The following is a 20,592-nucleotide window of genomic DNA, read 5'->3' as shown; positions in this document are numbered from 1 at the left end:
GGGGATTTGGTTCCCAAAGAGGGACTGCCCTCCAAAAGAGGGACAGTTGCCCAGATGCTGCTGACACAAGTGATTTGGGATATTTATTGTTGCCACAAGTTATTACCTCAACTTCACTCTCCACAAAAACATGTTAGCAGCACCTGTACACAATGATACACATTGACATACATAATATAGTGTAGGTGTAGAAAAAGTGTAGGGGAGGGATGCATTAATTTCCTGTCTTGCCTGGACAAGAGCTTTAACTAATTAAAATATGCATATGTAATACTGATTTTCAATGTAAAGTTTAATTTCCACAAGGCCCATTTATAATTCACTGCATTAGTGCATTCTACCATACTAATATAGAGGAGTAGTGGGTGAGAGTGAATGTATTGCAAACAGCACTGAAATAGCCCCAAAAATCTGTGTCTCATGGTCAACTGTCCACCTAGGACTGCACTAATTTGACTGACTTAATAATTAACCTCTTGAGGATCACAGGCTTAAACCCCCCTAGTGACCAGGTGATTTATTTTTACAATTCAGCACTCTGCAGCTTTAACAGTTTATTACTCGGCTATTCAACTTAACTGCCAAACGAATCTTACTTCCTTTTCTGCCCTCCAACAGAGCTTTCTGTTGGTGGTATCTGATTGCTGCTGCAATTTTTTTTTTTTTATGATTATTAATTTTATTATTATTACTGTCTCCTGGGGACAGCTGAGTGACAGGGCTGTCCCCTCCCCTGTACAGCGCTGCGTTAGATCGCAGCGCTGTACAAATGAAAATTGCAGTTTGGGGGTTTTTTTTTACAGCCTACCAGCTCCGATCACAGCTGGCAGGCAGAGCTCCGTGTCTCGGGAGGGAACGATCGCACATGAGCGCGCATGTTCCCTGCTAATCTCCGCCCCCAGGATTTGATACGAATCGGTGTTAGGTGGTCCCGGGGAGCCACTGTGCGACCACCCATCAGCGTTAGACAGTCGCAGAGTAGTTAAAGACTACTGCCAGTATTAAATATAGAGCCCGTGGCGGGGCGTGGCCAGAAGCGAATGGAGTAGGACGCACAAGACGAGAGCTCCCGCCTGATACTCCGACAATCGCTACCCGCTCGCTATTTCCCGCTTCTACCGGCCTATAAACCGACCCCTGAGAACCGCTGTGTGCTGGTGTACACTCACACACTTCCAGACAGGAGCGTCTCACCCACCAGGCAAGTATAGGCGGTTGCCTGGGGCGCCATGAGGTGGTGAGGCGCATTCCCCCGCCGCTGCTACTGTGACCATGTTTTTTTTTTTTTTATATTATATTACCTCCCGACTCAGTCCCCGCTGCTCGGCACCCTACCATGTGCTCAGCAGTGTCTCCACCTCCACTTCTCCCCAGCCAATAGAGCAATCAATACTGCTCTTCTCTGCCAGGCTCCTTCTTTAAAGCCGTACCCCTTCTTCTCAGTAGCCACACAGGTAAAGTGTTTACCTCATGTGGCCCAGCCTTTAACTCCGCCCCACGCCAGTCAAACCAGGAGCCAGCGGCCAGCCAGCTTATGCCCCAGACAGTCTGACCCCCCACCTGTGTCACTGGCTGCACACAGACACTGGAGCGAGACAGCCAGGGGACAGATGCAGTCACAGAGAGAAGAATGAGATGTGTCCGTGTTGGAGCCCCGCCCCGCACAAGACAGCAACACAGCCCGGGAGAAGGGAAGTTTCTGCTCCAGAGTAGTGATGGGAATTCCGGCTCTTTTCAGAGAATCGACTCTTCTGAATCGGCTCCCATTAAAGAGCCGGCTCTTACGGCTCTGAATCGGCTCTTCATTAAATATCAGTAAACACCACTCAGAATCGGAGTAAAAGCCCCGCCCCCGTCTCCATGACAATTCCAGACTGCTTCTCTGACTGGGGTAATCCCTCCTGCTACTGCTCTGCTCCGCCCCATACACTTCTACAAGCTGCAAGAGGAGGAATACATCTCCCAACATGCCTCAGCGCCCTTTATTGCAGAGCAAAGCAGAGCTCTGTGGGGCGGCTGAGGCATCAGCTCTTTCAAAACTGAGAACTGGCTCTTGTCGTTCGCAGCAAAGAGCCGGCTCTTAGAGCTGGCTCGTTCGCAAACGACCCATCACTACTCCAGAGATGATAAGCTGCATGCACAGGCAGAAGAGAAGGTATGCAGGCAGGCTGCTAAGAACACTTCCTGTCCTGTGTGCAGACTCCCAGTACTGTTATAACTGCTAGAATGTGCCCTGCTCTTTTGATACTAGAGTTTTCTTTGAAAGCTGGTTAGGCTGTAGGCTGGTAAAGCTGTAAACCTGTGCTTTAGTGCTGTGCTGTCTCTCCCTCTCCCCTCTCTGTTCCTCTGCCCCCTCTTCCATCTTATGCTGTCTCTACCCCTCTCTGTTCCTCTGCACTCTCTTCCATCTTATGCTGTCTCTCCCTCTACCCTCTGTTTCTCTGCACCCTCTTCCATCTTATGCTGTCTATCCCTCCCCCTCTCTATTCCTCTATCCCCCGCTTACATCTCTACTCTTTCCCTCTGCTCGAAATACGTGTATTTTCTGGTGAAACGCTTCCACATTACGATTATTTTCTGACAACGCTGCCCCATTACGATTATTTTCTGGTGAAACGCTGCTGCCCTATGATTAATTTCTGGTGAAATGCTGCTGCAATAAGTGTATTTTCTGGTGAAACGCTGCCACCTTACGAATATTTTCCGGTGAACTGCTGCTGCAATAAGTGTATTTTCTGGTGAAACACTGCTACATTACGATTATTTTCTGGTGAATTACGATTCTGAATTACGATAATTACTATTATTTTCTGATGAAACACTGCCGCATTATGATTATTTTCTGGTGAAACGATGCTGCATTATGATTATTTTCCTGGGGGGGAGGGGCTTGGGGGGGCGCCACAGGTTTTTTCGCCTAGAGTGACAAAATGACTAGAGGCACCCCTGCTTCCAGACATGACAAGGAAGGGCTCTGAAGCAGCCGCCAAGCTGGCGAAGTTCCGCCATGAAAACCAAGATGGCGACGAGGCCTCTGACACAGAAGGGTCTGCTCCGTCACTTCAGCAAATCATGCAAGGCATATCCTCTTGCCAAGCTGCCCTTACAACTATTACCACCAAGCTGGAGGAGGTGAGGTCGGATGTCTCCCTCCTTAGAGCAAATATGCAAACGCTTCGTACCCGCGTGTCGGGGACAGAAGAAAGAGTTAGCCGCCTCGAAGACCGCATGTGGCCTATCCAGCGTGACGTCTCTCAGACCCAATCCGAGGTCAAAACCATGCGTGAGCGCCAGGATGACTTGGAGAATCGCAACAGGCGATCTAACATCTGCATAGTGGGGTTACCAGAAAAGCTCGAAGGAAACTCTCCGGAGTCATTCGCGGAGAAGTTACTGATAGCGGTCTTCGGCAGAGAGGCCTTCTCCACCGTCTTCATTATAGAGCGCACACACCGGATCTCTCCTAAGATTCCACCACCGGGCTCTCTGCCGCGAACATTTATTATGAAGCTCTTAAACTTCAGAGACCGCGATGTGATCCTTAAAGAGGCCCGAGCGAAAGGTGAAATCATCTACGAAAATGCACGCATTTCATTTTACCCGGACTACTCCATTGAATTACAGAAGCACAGAGCAACCTTCATCAACGTTAAAAAGAAGCTTCGTGATCGCGGCCTGGTGTACGCTATGCTTTACCCTTCAAAACTACGGGTGGTGGAGAACGACCATGTGCACTTCTTCAATACCCCGGAAGCTGCCGCAGACTGGCTTGACAGCCGCCCGTCCACTAACCGCTCCCCAGCACGTAGCCAAGGCTCCCCGGATGAGTGAGTACAATATAGCCCTACATAAGCTTTCCTCCACGCCGGTCTCTTTTACCGGTGCAGTCCGTGACTGTCCTCCTGGCGCCAGATCTGCTGCTTTTTCAGCGCCTCTGTTCCCCCTCTTTTCAGATCCCTTCGTTGTTGTTTACGCTTCTACAAAAGAACACTTTGACGATCCGACTTTATCATCGCTATAATTTCATGTACGGCCATTTTGTGTCACAGCACCTCTGGACGAGTGTACGCTTACAGATACGTCGCAAGCCAAATGTGAGGACTTGGGGCCTTTTCTCTAACGCAGCTACCGTATGGCCACGGTATAGCCACCTGAGGCAACCGGAGTATCTAATACTAAGCGGGGTTTCCTTCTTTCCCCCCCCCCTTTCTTTTTACTATGCTCTACAATAGAACGGTACCCATAAACTATGCGTTTTAGCATACAGCTAAGTATCTTTTCTATGCAATGCCACGTGCAACACCACCTACTTCGCATGTGCGACATCACTCCCTGCTGGCTCCAGCTGTGGTGCACTTTTGAATGTTCCTCTGTGATTGGTGTTTGTCCGTGGTCGATGAGTGCAAGCTGCTCCACGGTTGCCTTGGTTGGCCTTTCTCTCCGCAGGCTGTGAAGACTTGCAGGCTTGGGCCAAGCCTCACACAGGTTGATGTCATTTAAACTGTCATTTAAACTCAGGGTCTCAAAATTGTAATTTTTTGGGAATTAGGTGCACTACACTGCTCTGGGCGGGAGGGCTGGGAAATAGGAGCGAGCCCTTTCCTTTGTATGGGGCTGTCTCCCTTTTCCCCGCCACCCCCCTACAGTACAGGTAAATATCCAACTGATTGTTTTGTGTTCGGTACTACCAATTATTGCTTTTGGGTAATATAAGGGTTCCCCTAGCTTCCCCCCCCCCAACAGCAAGGGTCAGTACTCTGACTAGCTGTTGTTAGTTGTGTTGTCAGTTTTGGGGTACAAGGGTCTGCCTAGCTTGGGCCGACCAGGGTGGGTTAAGAGTAGTATTAGTAAGGGTATTAGGGTTAAGTTAGTTTTATGTTTATAAAAGTTCCAGAGCACAAAACCATTATAATGTACGGGCCACACTGCAAATGTAATTTACTGCATAACAGGATACCAGATACAGAGGACGTTGGCAAGGGTATTACTATAAACGCACCACTTATCCTACTAAGTATCTTTCTTACTTTCAATGCAATCAGTTAAACTTAAATTTATCAGCTGGAATGTAAGGGGAATGAATGACTCGATGAAAAGGCACATGATATTCAATTACTTAAGCAGACATAGACCGGACGTGGTGGCGCTCCAGGAGACACACATCTCTGGAAGCAAAATAATGGCATTAAAACGAGGCTGGGTTGGTTGGGCGTATCATTCTGCTTTTTCCCAATATTCACATGGTGTTTCCATCTTGGTTAAAAAATCGCTCCAATTCCAACCAATACACGTCAAGTGTGATCAGTTTGGTAGATACGTGTTTATACACTGTAAAATTAATGGCATTGCATTGCTTCTCCTGAACATCTATATCCCTCCTCCATATAGTGCCTCAGTTCTTCAAGAAGGAGCAAAATTTACTGCTCAGTACCCTAGTGCCCAGGCACTTTGGATGGGGGATTTTAACACCGTTTGTAATGCCTCCCTTGATAGAATCCCGCCTCGTATAGACAAACCCACTTCATTTGCTCATCTAACAGCAGAAATGGACTTAATAGATGTTTGGCGCCATTTTAATCCGCAGGGTAAACTCTACACATGTTACTCCTCCACCTTTAAAACCTCCTCCAGACTTGATTATTTCCTAGTAACTCCTTTAGTCCTGAAAGATGTGGTTGAGGTTGGAGCGCTGCCACGTCTAGTATCTGACCACATGCCAATAACCCTTACAGTGGAATGGGGCCTGAAGCCACCTTTTCAATTTTGGAAGTTAAACCCCTTTTGGCTAGAATTAATACAAACGCATGACCAAATTACTACTCACCTTGAAAGCTTCATGTTTGACCACAGAGAGGAGGAGGACTTACTCCTGGTATGGGAGACATTTAAAGCATTTATCAGGGGGGTAATGATTCAGGCTGTCTCGGCCTGCAAGAGTGACTCGAAGCAAAGGGAGCATGACCTTATTAAAAAAATTGATTTGGCTAAAGCTCAATACATAAGCAACCCGTCCCCTGTTACCCTATCATTATGGCAAGTATTAGAACGCCAGCACAAAACCATGCTGGAGGAAATTACCAAAAATCAAACTTTTCTTTAGCAAACAGGCACATTTTGAGCAGGGTGAGAGAGCGGGCACACTACTGGCTAAGATCTCCAAAATCTATACCTCTCCTCCGGTTATTACACACCTTAAAGACCCCTCCGGCGTCCCAGTTTCAGGATGTGCAGAAATAAATAATACCTTTTTTGAGTATTACAAGGCTCTCTATACTAGTAAAACCCTTGCCACACAAACAGACTCTGAAATCTTTCTTTCTGAGATCAATCTACCCAGATTAAACCCAGAGCAGGCCCTACTACTTGATGCCCCCATCACCCAAGATGAACTAACTACAGCAATTGCCAGTTTTCCCAACAAAAAGGCCCCTGGCCTTGACGGTCTTCCCATAGAAATTTATAAAAGATATTCGGATTCTATAGTGCCAATACTTCTCCAGACCTATGAAGCGGCTTTCGAAGTGGGTCGTCTTCCCTCCTCTATGACGGAAGCTCTCATTATAGTGTTGCCCAAACCTGGCAAGGACCCCCTTTTATGTGACTCTTACCGCCCAATTTCGCTTCTTACAACTGACATCAAAATCCTGGCGAAGGTATTGGCCATTAGACTAAATTCAGTAATTTTATCTTTAATCCACCCTGACCAAACTGGCTTTATGCCTGGCAAAAACACTGCAATAAATATTCGCAGATTGATGACCAACTTACAAGCTAACCATTTAAACTCGGGTCGCAGAGTCATCGCCTCCCTAGACATGGCCAAAGCTTTCGACACTGTTGAGTGGCCTTACCTGCAGGCGGTCCTTGCCAGGTTTGGCTTTGGAGAGGCCTTTTGTAATTGGGTGAGACTACTCTACCAGGCCCCTAAGGCAAGACTGGGTACAAATGGGTGGATCTCGGCCCCCTCACTAGGTCGGGGGACCAGGTAGGGCTGCCCACTCTCTCCCCTGCTCTATGCTCTAGCTGTGGAGCCGCTAGCATGTCGTATAAGAACCAACCCCCTGATACGTGGGCTGTGCACTGATCACACAGAAGAAAAGATCAGCCTCTATGCCGATGATACGATCCTGTACCTGGAGGACCCGGACTCCTCTCTGAAGGCAGCCTTAGACACGATAGAGGAGTCCGGATACTACTCCGGCCTTAAATTGAATGCAACTAAATCAGTCCAGATGCACTTAGATGCCCCCTCTTCAGCACAATCCCAATCATCTAACCTGCTGCAGCCGGTGCAATCCTTTAAATACCTGGGGGTAGCGATCCATCCAAATCCCAACCATTACATGGAAGCAGAAATTATACCTCTTATTTCCCTGGTACAAGCGAAGTGTAAGGCCTGGTCTAAACTATATCTAACTGTAGTGGGTAGAATAAATTTAATTAAAATGGTCCTGTTACCTAAACTACTGTACGTCCTACACCACTCCCCGATTTATATACCCCAATCAGTCTTTAAAAAATTTAGGGGAACTATCCTCTCCTTCATCTGGAACCACAAGAGTCCTCGTGTTAAGCACTCCCTCCTAATAAACCCAAATGGCCTTGGAGGCCTAGCTCTCCCCTCAATACAGCACTACTGCCTAGCGGCACAACTCCAGCACATAGCCACTTGGTTCTCCTTAGAGGGCCTTTACAACCCTGAAGCCCTAGGCTACAACAACGACTTATCAAAAGAAAGTGTAGCCCTTGACCTCCTACGTGAATATATTCCCCCCCAGTAAATCAAGCAACACAATTCTGGTTCAGGCCCTTAAAGTATGGAAACGGGTAGGTGGCTTGTACATTTCCTCCACCTATGACTACCACACCCCTCTCTGGCACAACCCGCATTTTCCTGAATTCAACTCCATCCCAGACCCAATTTTTTGGGAAAGAATTGGTGTTGCATTCCTGGGAAATGTAATAACTGGGCATACCCTTACCTCCTTTACCTCCCTCCAAAACCACCACCCTGAAATTGCATCCCAATTCCTTAGATACCTACAATTGAAACATGCTTTTACTGCACAATTTAAAAACGCACCAGTCCACATTGAGCCCCATAATATACTACACTTGATTGAGAAGGGCCCGACCAAACATCAAATAGGCTATATCTATAAGGAATTTATAACAAAGGAAGCATGTGATCGCACCCTCGGGTCCAAAGAAAAATGGATTGCGGAAGGACTGCTACTAGAGGAAGATGATTGGGATGACGCCCTAGAGGCTGTAAAGAGGGCTTCCCTATGCATTAAAGACCGGGCTACCCAGCTCTATATCCTACATCAAGCTTATCTGACCCCTTCGCGTGTGGTTAAGTACAACGCCAATGCTAGCAAGCTGTGCCCAAAATGCGACCTCGACTCCCCCTCCTTCTACCACCTAATCTGGAGTTGCCCCCACATTTCTTCCTTCTGGAAGCAAGTGATTAAATTCTTGCATGATAAGATGGGTTCCCCAGTAACACTGGACCCAATATTATGCATACTAGGAGTTATCCAAGACGAAGGCATGCAACCGTGCACTAAATCCTCTATCCGTGAGACTCTATTCGCGGCACGACAGGAGATAGCCTTGAGATGGCTGTCCCCTGCCTCTCCGCTTCTTTCTAGCTGGATTAACCACCCTGGCGTTCTATTAAGATCGCCAGGGCAGCTGCATGAGGGTTTTTTTTAAATAAAAAAAAAAATATTTCATGCAGCCAACTGAAAGTTGGCTGCATGAAAGCCCACTAGATGGCGCTCCGGAGGCGTTCTTCTGATCGCCTCCGGCGCCCAGAATAAACAAGGAAGGCCGCAATGAGCGGCCTTCCTTGTTTTGCTTAGATCGTCGCCATAGCGACGAGCGGAGTGACGTCATGGACGTCAGCCGACGTCCTGACGTCTGCCGCCTCCGATCCAGCCCTTAGCGCTGGCCGGAACTATTTGTTCCGGCTGCGCAGGGCTCAGGCGGCTGGGGGGACCCTCTTTCGCCGCTGCTCGCGGCGGATCGCCGCAGAGCGGCGGCGATCGGGCAGCACACGCGGCTGGCAAAGTGCCGGCTGCGTGTGCTGCTCTTTATTTCATGTAAATCGGCCCAGCAGGGCCTGAGCGGCACCCTCTGGCGGTAATGGACGAGCTGAGCTCGTCCATACCGCTAAGGTGGTTAAGAGATTGGATGACGGTCTGGCATACAAAAAACTGGTCTATACGCACAGGGGCCGTGTCACCCAACTTCACCTCATATGGGATCAATGGGAAAACAGGAAATAATTCCAATTGCTGCTATCATGTGCCTGCCTCAGCAGTGCATAACACTGCATGACATTCAATATTCTGAACTGTAGATAAAAATAACAGTACCTGCTATAGTAAAGTCATGTAGTGTGGTTCTTTTACTACATATAACCCCCTTACTTGCTGAAACTTGTACTTTGCTAAATCGCTAATTTGTAAAAAGTTAACATCCCAATGGAACTCATAATTGATTGTAATAACTCTGTATGGATTTACATGTATGTATCCCTGCACGTTTTTAATTTCCATTCTGTTGCTATTGCAATGTTGCCTGTACTTACTCTATATGCCTCAATAAACTTGTTGGTTAAAAAAAAAAAAATATAGAGCCTGTGATATCATGCTCTCTATTATTGCTACACGGATTGGCAGGTGGTAGGGTTAATTACTCACCCATTGGCAAGTAGTTTATGAATGACAGAAAGCCGTCATGGTGTTTTTTTTCTGAAGTCTTTTGAAGCTCTGTGGTCACCCACACATGCTTGCCCTGGCCCGCCCCAGCTTGGCAACCACAGCCTAATTGGTGGCTGCTAAGCTGTGGGCAGGGCCCGGCAGGCAGGAGAGGATGGCCACAGAGCTTTGTAAGACTTCAGGTAACATGACCACGGCTGTCTTATATATGGAGGGGGCAGAGTTTCTGTTGTTAATGAATTATGGGCGAGCGGATGAGTGATTAACGCAAACGCTCCCCAATCCTTGCAACAATAATAGAGAGCCTTAAAGTCGCCACTAATGATCCAATCTTTTTCATCCAATCTTACCATTTCTATGTAATAGAAGGTAACTGCCTGAAGTATCCATTCAGTATATTCACTCAATTTACCCTTATACTACATAGATTTGGTAAGATTGGATGAAAAAGATTTGATCATTAGTGGCCACCCTTACATTGCCAGTTCTCTGTTTCATGCTGGACGTACTCTTTAAAATATTTAATTGACAGCTTTAGAAGAGTCAATAAAATGGGTGAGTTTTATATCGGCCACATTACTGGAAGCCAAACAAGCCTTTTAAAATTCTATTTCAAACTCATGAAAAAAACACGGCCATTGTAGTGGGAGAAAATGAGGGTTTGAGTGATCAATGAAAATTCAAGCAAGCAAACGAAAAAGATGCTTTGGGGAGTTCTTATTTATCTGTTTTTTTTCCTATTTTAGGTGGAGCAGATGCTGCTGGAATTCAAGCTTCATGAAGAAGATTTGCAGGTGTTGATGAGCAGGCTGCTGGCTGAGATGGAGAGGGGGCTTCACCTGGAAACCAATGAAGAAGCAAGTGTGAAAATGCTGCCCACCTACGTTCGATTGACACCTGATGGCTCAGGTGGATATCCGAGATAATGCCATTTCCAGTTCTCAGATATAGAGGGATGGACAGAATCATCAACTTGTTCTGCCAAAGGTCCAGCAGCAAATGTAAAAAGTCCCATGCACTGTCCATTCCAGCTTATGTAGGGGTCTATTCCATGCCTGTAAACAGCTACAGAAGCTCAACAAAGAGCCCCCTCTATCTTACATTGTTATTTGGGTTGAAAAAAGACTTAGGCCCATCGGGTTCAGCAGGAAAAAAGTTACAACACCAGCTTGCAACCTCACATGTCCCTGTTGATCAAGAGGATGACGAAGAAAACGTTACAAGGCATGGTCCAATTAACCCCTGGCTAATCTGGCCCCATATTGAAGGCCAGAGGCAGCATATACTATACAGCCCAGAATAGGCTGCTATGAACAATGTGGCTAATCAAGGTTTGATTATATTGAAAGGCCCACCATTATTTTTTTTTCTCACCATAGGAAACAATATATTAAAAAAAACCATGAAAATAGGGACTTCATCTTACAAAAGGGGACGTCTCTGCCAGAATGGGGGCTAAATTCCATGTTCTGGCCTTACTTTTGCTCAGCCTTCTACCTCCATGCCCATTAAGCTAAAATAAATGAAGAATGGTTGCCATATTCAGGATGACGGCTTCTTACTCCTACCCCAATGGCCAGCATACATATTTTATATTTTATCAACCATAGCTTATCTTAAAGCAACCTGAAAAAAGACTTAGGTACTCAGCTAAGAATAGGGAAGGTTCTGGATCCCATAGAGCCTTCCCCGTCTCTCCATCTCTTCGTCACCCCACTGTCCCCCATTCAAAATGTGTGCCTTTGTAAGTCATCAGAATGCTTCCGAAGTACTCATGCCCCGAAGTTCTTCCAAAGACGGGTGCATTCACATTGGACTGCACGTGTGCAGTACAGATCAGCACATATTGGGGAGTAATCGGGGACAGGAGTACTTCCAAGGCTGCCCAAGGAGGGCGGACGACTTAGGGCCTGTTTCCACTACACGCAGATTCTGCGTGCAGAAAACTGACTCCAATGAATGCCTATGAGCCTGTTTCCACTGAACGTGATTTTTCTGATGCAGATTTCCCATAGGCTGTCATTGGAGTCAGTTTTCTGCATGCAGAATCTGCGTGTAGTGGAAACAGGCCCTAATTCTACCTGCAGCTCAAATTATTTCACATAGGTAGGACAGCAGTGGGCGGAGAAAGGACCAGAAAGGCTCTATGGGATACAGGACTAGTGTTGTTGTTCGCGTCCGGATTTCTGTATTTGGAAACCCGGATAACACAGTGCACAGCCATTCAGCACCATTAGCAGGGGATAGAGTCCCAGAGTTGCACTTCACATTGTGTTAACTGCTGGCAATGAAAGGGACAGAATGTGATTGAAATTTTGTGAAATGACAGCATTAAAGAGAGTCTGAAGCCAAAATAATTTGCTCTTTTTATTGCCCACTTATGTTAAGCAGTAAGGTCAAAGCTAATTCGCCGCAAAAGCGCGGCAAAACAATGTATTTATCCACCTGAAATCCCCGGGGCAAAATTCTCCCTTCGCTACCTGGAGGAGGCAGAGCTTTGCGTAGTAGCTCTGGCTCTGCTCCAGTCAATCTCCGCCAACCTCCGCCTCTCTCCGCCCCTCTCAGTCTTCTTTCACTGAGAGAGGCGGGAAGAGGCGGAGATCAGCAGAGATTTACTGGACTGGAGGCAGAGCTACAGCGCAAAGCTCTGCCTCCCCTGGGCAGCAACATCCATGACCTGGAAAGTCGTGGAACTTTGCCCCGGGATTTTGGGGGGATAAATACCTTGTTCTACCGCGCTGTTGCTTGCGGCAAATCTGCTTTCATCTTACTGCTTAACATAAGTGGGCGATAAAAAGAGCACATTATTTTGGATTCAGACTCTCCTTAAGAACCTGACAGACTTTCTAACCCAGGCATTCTATAGGTAACATTTTCTTTCTCTCAGTTTATGTCCTTTGTGGTCCTTTTTGGTAAGCCGAAGTAAAGAGAGGTCAAAGAAGGCGTCAGGTGGGCCCCTTGACACCCACTAGGCCCCAAGTACCTGCTTAGGTTGTCTGGTGAATGATCCTGCTCTGGTTGCCACTTTTTTTTGAGGACAGGCAAATAAAATTACCTCCAATGTCAACAGAGGTTCTTAAAGATGAACTGTAGTGAAAATAATTGCATAAAATTGCTATTTTTTTTACAATAGTAATTTATAAATTATTTAGTCAGTGTTTGCCCATTGTAAAATATTTTCTCACCTTGATTTACAGTCTGAAATTTATCACAGGTGGCCACATTTTTACTCCTGTCAGGTGATCTCTTCGGAATTTTTTTTACTGAAAGTTCTGAAGCCAGTGCAAATAATACCTGGTCTCCCAGAATGGGAGCGTCTGTATCTATACAGCAATATATACAGTAGATATAAGAGGTTGTTGGGTATCCAGAATAATTTACTGCATTCTTCTATACGTCACTTCAAATAGTCCTGATGTTCCATTGCATTGTAGTGTAGCTGGAAGGTTGCATCTCACTAGGACTTTGTATATGTCTTTAAAACTTCCAGTATATCTGCCACCAACTCCAATTTTTTCCCTTCCTTTCTTCTATACAAACCCTTGATAAAATGAGCCGCTACTCTGTCACCCATTTGAATATAATCAATCTCACACTGTTGGGCTAATTCACAAGACACTCCCATGAAACAGCATGGCATTCTTGGGTATCTAATGGCATTCATAGGAAAGGGTAATATGGGCTTGCACAACACCATACCCATTTAGGTACATCTGCACAGATCACAACCACTCACCAGTTTTTATATGCAACCGTTTTCTACTATGGGCAGTGGCGGCTCCAGCTTCATATTTTTTGGGGGGATGAGGGGGCACAAAGGGTGGCTGGCTGGTGGGGCCCATCTGGGTGATCAAAATCAATGTATGTATGGCGAGCATTTAACTTGCGAGAAAATTGGCTACTTGACTAGTTTGCTGGCTTGCTTTAATCTTTACTTGCTAGCAAACTGCTCCTGTGTGGACAGATCACAGACAAATCATTCCAGCCCCAGCCTTTGTCTCATGACTCTGAAAGCAAGGGGATGGAGAGAAACACTTTGTGTGTAACTCCTTATGATAGCAGCTAAGCATTACTGGTACTAGTAATCTTTCAGCTTGTAAGCCTTCTTCAGACTCTATTCCTGCTGTTGACTGACAATGTTACAACATATAAGCAGAAGGAGGTACAAAGATTTATTTTGCAAATATAAGTATGATCCAAATACATTAATAAGAAGGGATCTTGCAAGGATTGTGAGGTGTTTATGGCAAATAGATAAGATGCTTTGTTTACTTAACGCCTACATAGACTCAGACTGACATGGAGCGTTTTTTTTACAGGCCCTACCCAGTTCACTGTATGCTACTGGAACCTGTAAACAGTTAACTGCATGTTACTGAGCAGGGGGGCACTCAGAGGGGGCCCATGACTACGGGATAACCACTCAGATTATACAGTCAAGTACAATAGGGGAAAAGATAGCTGAGTGAGTTGTGCGCCCCTCCTACACTGTGCCCTGAGGCTGGAGCCTCTCTCGCCTCTGCCTCGGCCTGGCCCTGACCTTGATTGTACACTCTTACCACTTCTATGTGATATGAGTGACTACCTAAAGTAACCATTTTCTCTTCTACTACATAGATTTGGTAAGAATTTACAATCGATATTGTATCAATAGTTGGCACCTTTTCAACCAGTGACAGGCATGTTACTGGTGATTAGTTTGTAAAGGACCTGAGTAGAATACATAGTGGTGTTCTGGGCTGTCAATCATGTCACCTCATTTTATGGACATCAGCTGATACAGTATGCTCAATAGACAGTGTATGAATAAATGGGCACAAAACTTGTCACGATGTAAAAACAAACATTCTTGTATAAACAGTGGCTATGGGCTGCACTCCTGCCTGTGTCCTTCACCCTGATCATTCCAGCTTTCTTTTTTGTCTTTACACATCTTCTATTTACAGACGAGGCATGTGCCTGGCTGCAGGTGGGAGAGCCGCCAGTGATTAGGGTTTTGCAGTGTCACAGGTCAATGTGTGTCACCGCTGTACACTCAGAAGCAGTTTGTAAACACTGATATTCCGAGAATGAGTGCTAGCCAGTGGGGTACAGAATAAGGTATATGTACCAAGACTATTATCAGTGGAAAAAAGCAGAAAGAGCTAAGTGATCCAGGCTCCAGCAAGCCTAGAGAGAAAGCCTAGAGAGAAAGCCTAGAGAGAATTGTTTGCCTTTGGGTGGCAAAAATTATCCTCCATCCCACTACCCTCTAGACTGTAAGCTTGCAAAGGCAGAGAGACCGCCCCCCCCAGGGTGTATACTGTTTCTGTGTATTTTATCAAATGAACATTTTCCAATATTGGTGATGTTTTTGTGCTTACGTTGCTGGATGTCCTGCTTATATAGCGTGTTGTGCTGCTGACATATATCTATGCTCCCCACTATTGTCTGTTTTGTACTATGTACAGTGCTATGATATGTGTTGTCAATATATATACAGTGGACCCTTGGTTTGCGAGCATAATTCATTCTGCAAACATGCGTGTAGTCCAAAGCACTCTTATATCAAAGTGAATTTCCCCATAAGAATGAATGGAAACCCAGGTGATTGGTTCCACAATCCAAAAACAGTTATAAGTAGTAAACCAGTATAAAATAAAAATGTAAACAAGACTTTCACTATAACAGAATCATTCCATCTGGTGGCTCACCCCAACCTTTTGTTTGTGTGGCTTTAAAGTGTACCAGAGCTGAAATAAATAAAACGGTTTATACATACTTGGGGCTTCCTCCAGCCTCATCCGCTCGGATCACTCTCACCCCGCCGTCCTCCGCTACCCGCAGCTTCAGGAACCAGGTCCCGTCACTGACGTCAATCACGGCCAGCTACGCAGGAGGAGTGCGTCCTATACGCAAACAGCGCACTTCTCTTACGTTAGACTGGCTCTGACTGACGGAAGTGATGGAACCCAGTTCCCGAAGCTGTGGGCAGCGGAGGACGGACGGAGGCATGGGAGCAATCCGAGCGGATGGGCCCAGGTATGTATAAAATGTTTTATTTATTTCAGCTCCGAGTCACATTTACAAGGAACTAGTGTTGGGCGAACAGTGTTCGCCACTGTTCGGATTCTGCAGAACATCACCCTGTTCGGGTGATGTTCGAGTTCGGCCGAACACCATTAGGTGTTCGGCCAAACCGTTCGGCCACATGGCTGAACTAAGAGCGCATGGCCGAACGTTCCCCGAAAGTTCGGCTAGCGCTGTGATTGGCCGAACGGGTCACGTGGTTCGGACCCGAACGCGCTCTGATTGGCCGAACGGTCACGTGGTTCGGGTAAATAAATACCCGAACCACGTCATATCTCCGCCATTTGTCTGTGGGTTTAGCTTTGGGTAGGCAGGCAGGGTAGTTTGCTCTCCAGCCACGCTAGCCAGGGTCCCCCCCCAGTCATTGTGTGTCGCTGCTGGGAACAGTAGTACACCGCTCGCTCAGCCACACTATATATAGCATTGTTTACTGCCACTGTGTACCTCGCTCAGCCACACTATATATAGCATTGTGTTTACTGCCACTCTGTGTACACGGCTCAGCCAGACTATATAGCATTGTGTGTACTGCCACTGTGTACCTCGCTCAGCCACCCTATATATAGCATTGTGTTTACTGCCACTCTGTGTACACGGCTCAGCCAGACTATATAGCATTGTGTGTACTGCCACTGTGTACCTCGCTCAGCCACGCTATATATAGCATTGTGTGTACTGCCACTCTGTGTACACAGCTCAGCCAGACTATATAGCATTGTGTGTACTGCCACTGTGTACCTCGCTCAGCCACGCTATATATAGCATTGTGTTTACTGCCACTCTGTGTACACAGCTCAGCAAGACTATATAGCATTGTGTGTACTGCCACTCTGTGTACACGGCTCAGCCAGACTATATAGCATTGTGTGTACTGCCACTCTGTGTACACCGCTCAGCCAGACTATATAGCATTGTGTGTACTGCCACTCTGTGTACACGGCTCAGACAGACTATACAGCATTGTGTGTACTGCCACTGTGTGTACACGGCTCAGCCAGACTATATAGCATTGTTTACTGCCACTCTGTGTACACGGCTCAGCCAGACTATATAGCATTGTTTACTGCCACTCTGTGTACACCGCTCAGCCAGACTATATAGCATTGTGTGTACTGCCACTCTGTGTACACGGCTCAGCCAGACTATATAGCATTGTTTACTGCCACTCTGTGTACACGGCTCAGCCAGACTATATAGCATTGTTTACTGCCACTCTGTGTACACCGCTCAGCTAGACTATATAGCATTGTGTGTACTGCCACTCTGTGTACACCGCTCAGCCAGACTATATAGCATTGCGTACTCTGCCAGTCAGTGTGTATATTGCTGGGATCAGTAATACTTCACTCACCGCCAACCACTATATGAGCTCACCATGAGTTCCTCAGAGACCTCCGCTGTGAGCAGCACTCCCAACAACAGCAACAGCCAACGCCCCACGCAAGCTATAACATCCACCCCAGCAGCCAGTGGTCAGCAGCAGCCCTCCCCGGAGGAGAGATGAGTAAATTTGTTTGTAGTATCCATATGTGGCACTAGGAGTGTTTTGCACGTTATGTTGTGTGAGCTGAGTAAGTACAGCTCCACAACATGTTATTTCAGTTGGTTTTGCACTTTTGCACTTACAATCAGTGTTTTTAATCTGTTATTTATTTTTATTTATTCACAATTTTTATTTTTATTGTTCCAGTGATATATTGATACCACATTGATATTTCCAGCACCAGCACTTTTTCACATACGAATTAGAAGAAATTCTACACATGAATTGAATCGGGATACACCCAAAGATTTTCACAACAGATTTTATATATATATATATATATATATATATATATATATATATATATATATATATATTTTTTTTTGTATTATATAATTGATGCATTATATTTATTATATCTGTATAGTCATCACCACACATGTACTATTTACTATTTTTTATTTCCTTGTATAATGGAGCTTTGCCACATTTTGTATTGTCACCACTAGATGGGGTTATATATCTTTGACATTAATGTTCTCTTTATTTACGTTTTTATTTCATCAGAATATTTCTCTAATTTCCCCCTTTTTGTTTATCTCATTGCTTCCCTGTATTGCTATTTTTGTTTTTAATCAATTTTACATATATATGTATACATGGCTATCAGTTTGTGCTGCCAGCGCTCTCAAACTTTATTACTTACGCACTTCCCTATCGACTTAGATTTAGTATGCGCAGATGCGCCGCTCGCTCCAATGGAGAGGAGCGGCGTCACTGCGCACATGCGTGGCCACGCATGGAAGATAGGCAGTGACTGTCTACAGGGACGTACGTTGTTACTATTTAAACGTGCACCTTGCACCTTATCTGCACCTCTTGAAAAAGCGGCAGGAGCCGCGATACGCGTGGAGCGCTGACTGGCATTTAACATGTATAAGATTAACAGTTTATTGTCCATGTTGTGCAAGAGGTTTAGTATCTGATTTAATATCTGTATTATGCTATGTCTTTGCTGTCCAGAGAGTGTTGTAGCCATTTATGCTACTGAGTCTTTTTGATTTATAAGGATTCAATAACAGTGAGATCGGTCACTCGATATATATTATTTCTTGTGACTGCATTCATGCAGGCATATGTTACTGCCCAGCATTAGTCTAATTGGCTGACTTTTTTGAATCGATCACATCATACATAGTTATTCAGTGTTTATATCAGTATCCCCAGGGTCTATGACCCATATTTTAAGTGTTTTTATTTATTGTTTGGTCTTGGTGTTTTGAATAAAGATTATGTTCTATAGTTGAACCTGGTAGTGTGCATTGCCATTTTTTCCTCATGCAGATGATCTTTTCTTATTGGTTACACATATATTCTTTCCCCTGGTTTTTGTCTTCTAAACCTAGGTGTGTCTTATGGTTGGGAGCGTCTTATAGTCTGAAAAATACGGTAGTACATAATAGTATATAATACTAGACAGGGAGCTACTGCCATATTTTATTATTCAAACATCCATGAAATTTTGCCAACAGATCAACATATCTACACCTTACTTTTTAAGACAATGTTTTAGTATAAATTAAAGTACAATATTTTAATATGATTAAATGCGATTGAAATTATTAAAAAAAAATCTTTAGTGTGATAAATAACTTCTTTATAAACATGTTACCGCTGCTTGTTGCCTTCCGAGTCCCTCCAGTCTCCTGTTCAACTCTATTTTACTGCCCATGCGGTTGAATATTGTTGACCGGACATACTCGGGGCCTGTGTATGAGTGCATAGATATGGGGCATGTACAAGTTCTGAACTGCACAAGCCAAGTAAAAGAAAGCACTCCTGCCCCATGTATAGAATGTGGGCAGCACAAGAGCTTCCTTCCATTAAGCATGCCTGAGTTCCGAACCACGCATACCCAGTGGAAGGGAGCACCCAAGCCCATTGATTTGCCATTGAACACCAGAGCTTCCTTTTACTTGCAAGTTCCGAACCACACATGCCCATTGTCTGTGCGCTTGTGCATAGCATAGGCGACAGTATACCACTGCACCGGCAATCTAATACAAACATAGAGCAGAACGGGGAATGGGAGGGTCCTCAAAGAGCAATGAGCATCAGTAAGATGATTATTAAGTTAATTATGACATAAATACGGCAATTTATTTTCAATAGTTTCACTTTTGACTTCAGATGTACTTTAAAAAAACATATGGATACTGTATATTACAAAAAAAAAAAAAAAAAAGAAGTCTGGCTAAAACAGGCATTGTTTCTCTTTAGCATTGAGATGCTTTCTGCATTGATCTCTAGGTACTGGCTGCAATGCATGTTACATGGAGGAGATGTGTAACGTGGGGCTGGTGGAAGGAAAAGAGGGACGCATGTGTGTCAACACAGAGTGGGGAGCGTTTGGGGACATGGAAGAGATAGAAGACTTCCGACTGGAGTATGATCGTGTGGTGGATGAAGGCTCGCTAAATCCTGGTCAGCAACTGTAAGAATACAACGTCTTGTTTTCTGTCTTGGTGGTACATGTAAAATCTTTCCTCCTGACTCTGTAAATTAAAGCTAACACTACTTGCCCTTATTTAGAGGCCCATTCACTCCTCACAGAATGAAAAACGTGAACTCTTCATCCTGTGCGTCTGCCGGTCACCAATCACCTTCCATCTGCAATTTAATGCATCAGAAAGGCAGTGTTTGTATGTGTCAGCACTGGACACACTGTATAATTATCCAGCAGCAACAACTGCATCATGTTGCATCTCAGTGTAGCTGTGGCCACGATCCAATGTGATGGACCCCTCTCCACTGCCCTTGCCTAGTGCTAGCAAGCGACTGGCCGATGTATGGGAGCAGCAGACAGGTGGTGAATTCACCGCCTTCAGCCTCCTGTGTGATAGAACCTTACAAAATCCTAGAAGTTCTGGTTCACCATGATCTATCCACATAGCCGATTCACTGAAGACTCCCAGTGGAGTCTCTGTTCGAGGGATTAATGAGACCAGCAGAGAGCTACAAGGTGAAAGTTGGGCAAGAGAAAACGTGGCATAGTGGTAAGCACACTCACTATGCAGCACTGATGCGAATCCCAGCCAGAGCACTATCTGCATGGTGTGTGTATATTCTCCCTGTGTCTGTGTGGGTTTCCTCTGAGCAGTCCAGTTTCCTCCCACATCATCAAAAACATACAGATAAGTTAATTGGCTTCCCCCTAAATTGGTCCTAGACTACAAACGATACATACATACATAGACATATGACTAAGGTAGAGATTACGGTAGATTGTGACCACCTCTGATGGACAGTTAG

The 20,592-nt window shown here is 45.4% G+C and overlaps 1 protein-coding gene across 4 annotated transcripts in view; it reads left to right on the top strand.

The window, feature by feature from the left end:
• The window catches only part of LOC137543730 (hexokinase HKDC1-like), a 145,055-nt gene that overhangs the window by 104,676 nt on the left and 19,787 nt on the right, over nucleotides 1-20,592 (top strand). For all 4 annotated transcript variants that reach the window (XM_068264861.1, XM_068264862.1, XM_068264860.1 and 1 more), the window contains exons 3-4: nucleotides 10,475-10,637; nucleotides 19,591-19,774. In XM_068264861.1, the coding sequence (XP_068120962.1) occupies nucleotides 10,475-10,637; nucleotides 19,591-19,774 (347 nt within the window). The remainder of the gene's footprint in view (nucleotides 1-10,474; nucleotides 10,638-19,590; nucleotides 19,775-20,592) is intronic.

Source organism: Hyperolius riggenbachi, unplaced genomic scaffold (assembly GCF_040937935.1).
Source record: "Hyperolius riggenbachi isolate aHypRig1 unplaced genomic scaffold, aHypRig1.pri scaffold_191, whole genome shotgun sequence".
In the NCBI taxonomy this organism is placed as follows: Eukaryota; Metazoa; Chordata; class Amphibia; order Anura; family Hyperoliidae; genus Hyperolius; species Hyperolius riggenbachi.
The sequence above is the reverse complement of the archived record's forward strand: the minus strand, read 5'-3'. Positions and strand labels throughout refer to the sequence as shown.